The sequence below is a fragment of the Dromiciops gliroides genome, chromosome 1, assembly GCF_019393635.1.
Source record: "Dromiciops gliroides isolate mDroGli1 chromosome 1, mDroGli1.pri, whole genome shotgun sequence".
NCBI classification, from domain to species: Eukaryota; Metazoa; Chordata; class Mammalia; order Microbiotheria; family Microbiotheriidae; genus Dromiciops; species Dromiciops gliroides.
The window spans coordinates 55801754-55812963 of record NC_057861.1 but is presented as its reverse complement, the minus strand read 5'-3'; the positions used below and the strand labels follow the sequence as shown (position 1 = coordinate 55812963).

Genomic DNA, 11210 nt, shown 5'->3' with positions numbered 1-11210 from the left:
ATGGAGGTCTCTTGTTTCCCAGCCTAGTTCTCTCGCCTCTAGTGAATTGTGCATTCAGCAGGAGCTGAGAGTAGCTGAATTAGCAAAGTGAGTCTTGGACACAGCAGCCTATGATCATAGGATTTTAAAGCAGAAGGCATCTTACGAGCCATCTAATTTAACTCCCTCATTCATCGATGAGGAAATTGAGGTGCCTGAGGTTAAATAATTTGGACGGGCAAGTCAGAATAGCAGGATTCTAAACTTGGCTGTTACCATTTTGACTTCCCTTCTCAAAAGCTCAAGTTCAGGTTCCACATTAACTGCTTCAGATTTGAATGTGAAGATCTTTGATCGCATTTTTGCAGTTATAATTGGAAGGAGCTCTGGATTTAGGGTGGGGGGACTTTGTCTTGAATCCCAATTCTGACAATGATTGGCTGTGTTCCTCCATCTTTCTGACCATCAGTTTCCCATCTGTAAAATGAAGGCTTTTAAAAAGTCCCTTCTAGCTCTAAATTCTATGATGATCTTTCAGGGGAGGGGGATGAGTAAAGTCATTATAAAATAGCTGCTGGGCTTTTGTTATTGACAATGATTCTTTTTTTCACGGCAACAAGATTACTTTTAAATTCCAAAGATAGCCTTGAGTGGTCCCAAATCCCAATACCTCTTCCCTGGACTACCTAGCTAGAGGGGAGGGGGGAGGGGGCCATGTAGGCTAAGGACTTCTTGAAAGGTCTGAACTGGCTGAGATTGAGGTGATAAATATTTCTTATAAATCTAGCAAAGAATTCAAGTTGCAAAAGGGCCTGGGGACTTGCTGTATCCTTCAGGAGGACGGGGGCTCTAGGGATATAGGAGAAAAGGAGGCCAAGCTGGTCAACTAGCTGCGGTTCATAACATTTACTAACAGAGAAAGGGGAGATACAGAGACAGAGACAGAGAGAGGGAGGAAAGGGGGAGGGAGGTGAAAAGAGGGGCTCCGCAAAACGAAGCAGGAGAACAGAGTTGATCGAGAGCTTCCCCTCCCCCCTAGTTGCCAGGAAGGAGAAGGGGTGAGGTCCCGTAACCCAGGTTCCCCGCCCCATCCTCCCTAAGTGAAGAAGGGGAGTTTAGGGAAGAGGAGGGAATGGGGGAGCGAGGGAAGGAAGGGCAAAGGTGAGGAAAGGAGAAAGAAAAGGAGGGTGAAGGGGGAGAGGGGAGGCAGGAAGGAAAGAGGGGAGGTTGGGAAGAGGAGGGGAGGAGGAGGAGGAGGAGCAGGTAAGAAGAGGTGAGAAAGAATAGAGAGGGAGAGAGAAGAGAACAGTAAAGGGAGGGGGTAAAGAGGCGAAAGAATAAGAAAGGGAAAGACAGACTGTGAGGCAAAAGGAGGGAGGAGGGAAACGAGGGGTGGGGGAAGGGTGGTGGCTGCCTCCAGCTCCACTTCGAGGCTGGCGGGAAACCTAGAGGGCGGGGCGGGCGGGAGGGGGCAGTTCGACCCCGCCGCCGCTTGCAAGTGGCACAAACGGCGGGTGAGCGCGTACGCGTGCCCGGGTGAGCGGGGGCGCGCAGATTCCCGGGACCCTCAACCTCTCTCAGGTTGGGGGTGGGGCGGGTGTTATGGCGTCTCATTGAGAACCTCGGTGACTTCCCTAACCCCCAGCACCGTCTGTGACACTCCCGTAAGGAGAGGGCGACTCTTTCCCCCCTACAGTTGTCTGGGTAGTGACAGGGTCGGGGGGGTAGGGGGGGAAGGGGACGGGGATAGACCTGAGTTTGCGGGCGATTGGGGGGAGGGGAGTGGGGGGGAGCGTGACCGCGAGCTTCGCTCTTTCGCAGCCCCGCCTCTCCCCTGGCCTCGCCCCTCTCTGGCCCTGCCCCTTCCAGGCCTAGCTCCTCGCCGGGCCCCGCCCCTGCGCCTTCCCGCGCACATGCGCCCTGGGGTCCCCCGCGTTTGTGGGAGGCCCGGGGAGTGGAGGAAGCCCTGGTTGCGGCTCGGCCTGGCCCCTCAGCCCGGTGCCGGGGAGCCCACCGCGGTAAGAGGCTCGAGGAGTCAGGCTGGCCTACGTGGTCCCCCGCTCTGGGCTGAAGGAGAGGCCGAGGGCGGCCCCTTCCTTCCCCTCTGGGCATCTCGTGTAACTTCTTCCTACAAATGGGGAAACTGAGGCCCAGGCGGGAGCGGGGGAGGGGGTGGTGGTGGTATGTCGGCGGGAACATCCCAACGGATCCGGCCCCCTCATTTTGCAGACGAGAAAACAGGCCCAGAGAGGGGGGAATGACTCGAGGCTGCTTTGTGTTAACTAGTTGAAGGAAGCCAGAGAAATTGTTCAAGTGGGAGGCCCCCTCTTCCCGGGGTACGGAGGTTGGGGTTAGGAATAACTGATTAAAAGTTCTTGTTGTAGGAGGTGGAGGGGTGGGGGGTGGGACGGTGGGAATACCTAAATTCGTTCATGCACCCGAAAAGCAGCTTGGCCTAAACATTCCTCTCCTCAGACCTTTGAGCTGGAAACTGTAAATAAGTGTTCTTTCCTACCTTACACATACACACACACACACACCACCACCACCACCCCCTTTTTTTTTAAAAAACAAAAAGGGTCATTTCATTTCCAGACTAACCAGAGCCAGGATTTTATGTTGAGACAATGAACAAACTGCCGTTGTGAAAGTCTTGGTGAGATCTCAGTTAACGTGTGCCTTATTTTTATTTGCTGTTTGTTAACACGTTAGCCCCAAATCATGGAAGACTAAAACCTTCGTGGATTTATTGGGTGGTTTTGCATTGCTGGCCCTCAAACTGTGCAGTGTGTGTGTGTGTGTGTGTGTGTTCGCGTGCACGCGTGCTTTTTCCCCCCCAGAAGCCAGATAATCACTTTTTTTTTTAAAGAAGACAAAACCTATCTAGGTATCAAAAGCTAGTTTGCTTTTCTAGTCTTAGCTTTTGTTTTGAGTATCTCTGTATAATTATCTAGGAATTTGACTTATCCAATTGAACTAACCTTTGCCCTTGGCCAGCGTGTCATCATTAAAACTGTGGCAAAAAGACTTTACTGCTCTTCTGTCACTTTTGTTGCAGGTTGCATCCTCAGACCTTGAAGTAGTTCAACCCTACTTCCCACATGCATTTTCATCATGATGGATACTCAGTATGTCCTCTGCAGATGGAAAGAGCGTTTATGGCCAGCAAAGGTGACAAGCTCTTACTGTTTTCATAATTTCCAGAATTAAAGATGACTTTTTGGTGACACTTAATGTCTCCATCAGGAGTTAAAAAGGGTGCTTACAATTCAGTTTAGCAAAATGATTGAGCTGTACAGTTTGCCTCCATGAAAACATTGGCATAAAGTTCAGATCGTTAAACTTGTCCCAAACAGCTTCAGGGCACGGTTCCAAAATCGTGAATTTTGCATACATTTTTAAGTGAACTGAGACAGCTGTGTGAAGGCTTAGTGAATTGAGGTTATAATTCATGAGGAAATAGCCTTAAACAGTATCTCAGGGGCAGGCGGATAGATTATTTTTTTCCTTCTTGCTGTGTTTTTTTGTTTCGTGTGACCTTACCATGATCTCTGTTTTGGGGAACTTTTTATGTTCTCAGAAACAGACTGATGACAGTTGCCTTTTTTTCTAACTTAGGTTTTGCCCCAAACTGGAATCTCTAGACGACAATGTATTCGGAAAAGGAAAGCGGCCTTTTTAGATGTTGAAATACTGAGTCTAGATGAAAAGTTAAGTATTGCTTCTTTTCTACAAATGTGGCTTTTGTTTAAAATCTTATATGCAAAAAAAAAACCAAACCAAAAGAACCTCATTTTCCTTTTGCTAAGAATCACTAGAGAAAATAGGTGTGTTCTGTACAGAAGGCCCTTTGAGTTATCCAGTGGAACAGCGCTGGAGAAATCAAATAAAAATTACCCATAGATAAAGCTTGCCTAAGATAGATGGCCTCTTGTCAGTTTTGAAAGAAGTTACGTTTATTTTTGCAAATCTGTTTTGTTTGTCTAATCCTTTGAAAAGTTTGAATCTGTTCCAAAATGAGAAACTTGCAATTTCATGTTAATAAGAAATTTTAGCTTACAGGGTAGCTTTAAGTCATCATCTGCTATTTTTGAATATCCTTTAATGGAAAAATTGAATGATGATAATCAACATCTATATAGCCCTTTAAAGTTTACAAAAGCACTTTATATCTATTCTCATTTGAGAAATAAAAATATCCATATTATATTGGAATGTGGACTGCATTTGATACTTATGTTTAAACAAGGTTATAGAGTGATCTAATGATTCACAAGACTTTAAACAACAAAAATGAAGCCTCATTTTGTCCACAACTCAAGAGCAGTCAAAAGCTGTGTTACTCCATCCTGGGGATAAACAGTGTTGCTTCTTATGCGATTTCTTATGTATCAGGCTAAGCTGGGCTGCCTTTCCTACTCTGTAAGCTCCCTAGCTCTCGAGCTCATATTTTCACCAAGGAGAGGAGATAATTGAGTACTGTTAGATTTCACACACCAGTTGTTTCACAGAAGCATTCTGATAGATTGTGTGTTGGGAAGAGTGCTGGATCTGGAGTCAGAGAGTCTGCTATCACATCCCAATTCTGTCTCTTGCTACCTGAGAGACTTTGGGTATGACTGTTAACCTCTCTGTCATAACCTCTCTGGGACTTCATAGCCTCTCTCATCTGTAAGTGAACTATCTGTGAGTGTCCATGATCTTGCTATAAAGTGGCAAATCCCTCCCAGTTTTCCATTTATGACTTTATTCTTATGCAACACTTAATTGCTTCCGCCCTTCACTTCTAACCAATTAATAACATCTAGTGGGTTTTACCTGTATTTTGGTTAAAAAGGGGGGAGTGCCAGCTCCTGCTAGGTTATGAACAGATGATTTCTTTGTTAGCATCTTTTTCAGAAAAGGTGATAACATCACAGACATTCTCTATAAGGAAGTTATAAATAAGATTTACCTCAGATAAACGAGTCAATTTATTTGGCTCTGAAGTCAGGATAGCTTTTCCTTTGTTAAAGGGTAGACCAGGAATAAAGGTATTTATAGCTCATTAAGGCCAGCTCCTGGCATTTAATTTAAATGTAAAGGGGTGTGTGTGTGTGTGTGTGTGTGTGTGTGTGTGTGTGTGTGTGTGTGTGTGTGTGTGTGTGTGTGTGTGTGAGTGAGAGAGAGAGCGAGAGAGAGAGAGAGAGAGAGAGAGAGAGAGAGAGAGAGAGAATTTTGATTTAAGGAAGAAAGTATGTTTTCATTTTCTCTCACATTCCCCTCCCCCTTTATTATTTGAAAATGTTCTCATGGTGATCGTGAGTAAACATATGACTTGTTGTCTCAGCAGAGTTAGAGTAAAGAAGACTGAAACCAAGATTCTAGAGACGTCTCAGATAGAAGAGATTGCTGCGGAATTTAGTAAGAGACTTTTGATGTAAATTTATCATTTTAATGAAATAAGAGATTCCATTTTGGAGGAATTGTAAAAATTTGTTGCTCAAAACAAGTTAGTCACAGTGTTGAATTTCCTGAGCTCAAAGGAGAAAGAGCCAGGATTCCTTCCCATGCTTTCTCCTGGAGGCCAGCTCTGACTCTTCCTCTAAAGGAGATCGTTAGTGTATCCAGTGATCAACCTCTAGGATCTCTGGGGGTGCACATGGTTGTCTCGTTATATGTGCAAAGTAGTCTTCCTCTTTTCTGCTCAGACTACAGAAATCTAGGGCAGCTGCTGTGGGCTGAATCTCTCCTGGTCACTGCTTTTCTGGCTGGAGTCTGCCAGTGTATTTTAAGTATTTTCAAAAAAAAATTCTTAGGTGAAAGAAATAGCAGCATTAAGATAACCTTCATAATGAAAGCATATAAATGTTAGCAGTGTGGTTTCTGAATTTATTAAGGAAAAACTTCCTCATTTACAAAAATAAAAAATCAATAATAGTAGGAAATTTCAACACCCCACTGAATGGTAAATCAGACAAAAGAAATAAGTTAGATTCTAGGTTCTTAGTGTTGAAACAGGATTGTAGAGACATAAAATAATGAGCTGGACATAAAAGGAAGGAAATGCATATTTTTTCAAAATATCCATAGGATATTTATAAGAATTAATCATGTGACTCCAGGTCACAGATCCTGTAGGTTAATTTGGGCAAAACAATTTTAAGCTATGTTTATGGATCATAGTGCAATAAAAAATGGGTTAAAATATGTGTCAAGGAAAGCAGTATATGTTGTATACTTGCTTAATCACCAGCATTATTTATCACCTATTTGCAGAACCTAGTATTAGGTAGGCACTGAGGCTAGTAAAAGAGAAACCAAAGTGTTCCCCTCCCCCACCCCATGAGGATTTAAGTCTCATGGGGTAGAAAGGTCATATACATTTCGGGAGAACATATACAATAGCAACATGCGGACATCGATGTATCCTGCTTTAAGCAAACCCAGGTATGAAATCAGAATTTGAACACAGACAAATAAGGGATGATTGTTCATTTTATAAAGGATGCTCCGCTTTGCCAGAACATTAAGCATTGGGCTTTTTAAGAAAGAAAACTGCCTAGAAAATGGAATTGTCTGCTAAGATTTTGTTTACACATTTTTCTGTGGCATAGATAAGATATATCTGTATATAATAGATAGTTATGCTTATTGTTACCCCCAGCGTATCATCTCTGAAGGGCTATAGTGCCTAGTGTATTATTGGTAACTTGTATTTCTGGACAATTAAATATTAAAACTAGGGGGAAATGTTTTGATTGATGTTTGAATCATCTTGTTAGCATAAATAGCACAGTGTCCGGGCTTTAAAAGAAAAAAAACAACAACACAATGGGTGGGAACACTTCCAAGATTATTATTCAGAGTTTTTTTATGTCTTTAAACATAGTCTTGGAGAGGACAAAATATTACCCATCCACAAAATATTTTTACCAGTTTGCACAGATATTAAGAATAAATTACTAGCGTTCTTTTCTATTCAATAGACATTAAATATTTGAACACATTTTGTGGTTATGGGTTGTAGGTTGAAGGAATTTATATTTTTATCCAAGTTAGGTTAATAATTTGTTTATTTAAAAATAAGGTTTGGATAAGTGAGCTCTGTAAACACTTGTGCTTTTATTTTTTTAAGTTACATTCAGCCTGTAGTTTAAATCACCAGTTTTCCTGTGCTTGTAAACCATCACTACGTGGTGGGCATCATAAAAATGTTTTTATTTTCAGTAAAAATTACAGTGTTGGTTATTTCACATATTTTAGCTACCCAAGTTGAAAAAAATACTTCACCTATCGAAGAACTGATTTACAGGCGATCACTTAAAGTTGCACTGGATATTTTGAGTGAGAAAGCAGATGCCAGTCAAGTAAACTCTTCGGGCAAAAGTCTGACTACTCCTGTACTTCACAAAGTGAAACAAACAAGACCTGCACATTCTTTCTCTGAATCTGACTCGTCACCTTTTGTCTGTGAAGAAGTAATAGGAGGATCTGGGCCCTTTAAGAAAGAAAATGTACTACAGAGGCTGTCCAGTTCCCCCCTTGAAGAAAATAAATGCAAAAAGGGTTTTCAGAGATCTAAAAGAAGGTGTGGTAACAAAACAGAGCCCTTGGCTTCTCCAACTAGAAATATTTTGGGTACTGAAAAGCCACGGCATCAGAATTGTGAGAATTCTAAGTCACAGTCCAGAACTTGGAAAAACCGGAAACAAAAGAAAGAGGATTCATCACAAAACTCAAAATTGAACCTTGAGAAGAAACGCAAAGTAAAGAATAGTGGGGAAAAAGGCAGGAAGAGGCCAAGGACCTCAAACAGGAATTCATCACCTTTGAAAGCTGGGGAAGGTGATGTTACAAACAGTGAATTTGGAGAACTCAGTCCAGTTTTGTCATGTCGAAGTTACATCCAGTTGATGGCTTTGAGAGAAAAGGCAAGCAGTCCTGTCCAAAAAGCATTGGATTTTGGTACCAACCATTCCTTTGTGGCATCAGAGTGTGAAAGTGAACATGGCAAAATGACTTCACAGAAGTACTGCAAAGTTTCTGAATGCCATTCTATGGAGCCAGAAGGGAGAGGGCTGTGCACCAGTGGATCTGATATTCCCCCGAGTGTCTCTAATTGCAGCCCAAGTTATTGTGATCCTAAAACGAGAATGCTTAAGCTTCCAGATTTTGAGGAAGATGAAGAAGGTAAAAACTTATGACTAGGAAAGTTTGACTTAATGTGTGATTTCATATAGTTCATAATTTCTTTAGGGAGATCTGTACCTGTGGGGCAAAGTGGGTGGGCACCAGAAACTCATAAATCTAATCCCCATTCTTAATTGCTAATAGCTATTCATTTTAGAAATTGGCCCCACTCATTTTGTCCACTAAAAGTGGCCCATCGTCCATCAGACTGGTGGCAAATGTGGGTTAGAGTTAAGATTCCTGATTCTTTATTATGTTCTTAGTACAGTGCTTAATACGTTGCTTCTACTTTAAAATACAGTATTTTCCCAATACTCTTTGGGGGAGGAAGAGAGGAAAGGTACATTCATAAGATTTAAAAGGGGAGAGGGAAAAGATACCAGGTTTATTGATTGTATGTGTTTGTATATTAGATGTTATAGTGAATGGTCATTATGATGCATTTATTTTATTTAGAATTGTTCCTTTCCCTTGCCATTGGTGAATGTGACCTTTTTTTTTGTCAACTAAGCATAACAGGGACCTGAGCAGTGATTTACCCACTTCTTAAAAGGTGATTATTTTTGAATAGTAGATTCAAAAAGCATATTCAGGTATGGGTTGGAGTCTGTGATGCTGTGCCTGCTTGGTTTGCTAAGCATCCTAGTCTTGAAGCTAGTGATAACATCTGACTATATAGTTTAAGTGCTTCAGGATATTATATCCCATATAATAGTTTTTCTCTTTATTGAACTATTTATAGCCACACCAAAATGGGCCTCATTTTTCTCATCTGTAAAATGAAGGGGTTAGACTGGGTGATTTCTAATTATGCTCCTTTCCTGCTCTTGTTTTTTGAACCAGTGTTTCTCAGCCCAGACTGTAGTGTAGCCCCATAAAGATGTCTACATTTTCTGCTGTGGGCTGTTCTCCAGCATAAGGAGGCAGCACGGTGTAGTAGGGGCAGAGGGGAATTAGGGGTCATAGAATCTGAGTTTAAATCTTGGCTCTCCCACTCGATCTGGATGACTTTGGGCAAGTCCCCTTCTTTTTGTCCCTCTGGGCTTCCAGTTTCTCCTCTTTAAAAATAAGGAGATCAAGGTCCCTTCCAGTTCTAAATCCTAAGATCAGGGAAGACATGATTGGAGGAATGTAGAGGTTTTTTTAAAAGTAAAGATTTTTTCATAAAATAACTTGTGGACTGGGTGGCATTGGCCAGCTACTGGCATTTGGGAGGTGTTGGTCTAGGTCATTGGTGTCAAATTCAAATAGGAATGGGAGCTGTGAATCCTCTGCAAACTGCATGCTGACTTTTTTTTTTTTTTAAGTGAGGCAATTGGGGTTAAGTGACTTGCCCAGGGTCACACAGCTAATAAGTGTTAAGTGTCTGAGGTCGGATTTGAACTCAGGTACTCTTGACTCCAGGGCCAGTGCTCTATCCACTGTGCCACCTAGCCACCCCTGACTTTTTTTAATGTAATGTTATCTATGTTTTATTGTATTTTAATTTATTTTGTTAGCTATTTCCCAGTTACATTTTAATCTGGTTGGGGCAACACTCAGGACCTTGTGTTTGACACCTCTGATCTAGGTAATCTGCTTTCAAATTGGGGGGATTTTTTCTGTTTTCATTCATTGCACCATTTTCTGAAGATCAAAGTCACAATATCATTACTCTACAGTTGAATATCACTTTATAGGTAAGCCCTTTGCTGCTTGGTGTATCATCCCTGGAACCATGAGGTCATAGATTTAGAACTAGAAGAGACCTCATAGGTCCTCTAGCCCATCTCTCATGTTATACAGGGAAAGAACGAAGTCCAGGGCAGTTGTGACTTGCCCAAAGTCACATAGGTGGAAAGTATCAAAGATGACATTTGAACCCAAGTCCTCTGACTTGTGACTCAGTCATGTTCTTTTCACCGAAGCAAAGAATGCTAGAGATAGTACACAGATAAATCACACCTAGACCAAAGTCACTTCCTCCTATAATGACAGGCATATGCTACTAAAGGTCATACATGGATTCATGGACAATAGAACTTTAAGGGAAACAAACTCTGGGGACAATTCTTTTGATAGCATAGTGATACTTTTCTGGACAGCCAGAATTCAGACTCTAAGAATTTGAAATCTTTCTTTATAGACACCTGAGACCAGTTGGGCCATGTGGGCTGGGCATGCTTGGATACCATAAATAGACCTGAGGAAAGGAACCCTGCTATGTGAAGTTATCAGAGGCACCCATGAGACTGATGGCTAGTAGCCAACAGAATTAATCGAGGGTAACAGGATCGAGGATAAGAAACAATAATGAGCACCACCTTGGAAAAGGGGTGGAAAAATTTCCCAGAAATTTCCTCACCTCTCTTTTAAGATTAGCCAGGATGAAAATTGTCAGATGAATTTGGGCATTGTTCTGGACAGTTCCCCTCTTCAGAAAATCTGTTCCCCACATTTGGGGAAGGTTTCTCAGGCTCTTCAGGGGAAAGACCAATGGGAAAAGGAATGTAGCCCAGCTGAATGGAAGGAGCACTGGCTGGGGAGCCAGGGCACTTGGGTATAAATCTTGCCTCTGACACTTAGCTGTGAGCCACCTCCTGGGGCCTCGACTTATTCATCGATAAAATTTGAGGTCCCTTCCATTTAAATACTGAGCCATCGGGTCATGTGTTAAAGGGAGTGGGGTCATTGATGAGAGCTTAAGCCTGAGGAGTTCTGAAGCCTAATTTCCCTTTCCCCCTACTTTGAACCTTGGAGTGGCTGGTGACTTTGAACTTGTGGGTGTGGGGCTACTACAAAGTTTCCAAGACCTCAAGATGTTTTGCTGTTTCACCTAGAAGAATAGGTGAAGCAGTTCACATTGATAGCCTTTTTATTGTAAATGGGGTTGCTACTGATAAGAACATGGCTAAGTGACTGAAACACTGAACATCTCTGCTATGCTTAGCAGTCCAAACGAAGAACAAAGGCTTAAATTGGGTCCTCAGACTGATCTGGATTTGTCTCTAGGAATTAGCTGACAAAGGCGCTCAGGAAAAACACTAGGGCTGGATATGTCTAGAAGTGGGGAGTCATAT

General features: G+C 42.3%; 1 protein-coding gene across 5 annotated transcripts in view; it reads left to right on the top strand.

Annotated features, from left to right (window-relative positions):
- Positions 1 to 1471: 1471 nt before the first annotated feature.
- Positions 1472 to 11210, top strand: part of PWWP3A (PWWP domain containing 3A, DNA repair factor) — a 33272-nt gene continuing 23533 nt past the window's right edge. Inside the window, exons 1-6 of one of the 5 annotated variants that reach the window (XM_043977941.1) lie at positions 1928 to 1997; positions 2575 to 2635; positions 3038 to 3150; positions 3598 to 3689; positions 5312 to 5382; positions 7225 to 8151. In XM_043977941.1, coding sequence (XP_043833876.1) covers positions 3094 to 3150; positions 3598 to 3689; positions 5312 to 5382; positions 7225 to 8151 — 1147 coding nt within the window. In that variant the 5' untranslated portion in view covers positions 1928 to 1997; positions 2575 to 2635; positions 3038 to 3093. Of the gene's footprint in view, positions 1494 to 1528; positions 1644 to 1877; positions 1998 to 2574; positions 2636 to 3037; positions 3151 to 3597; positions 3690 to 5311; positions 5383 to 7224; positions 8152 to 11210 lie in introns of those variants that run through there. The other 4 variants (XM_043977943.1, XM_043977942.1, XM_043977940.1 and 1 more) reach the window with 4 other exon arrangements.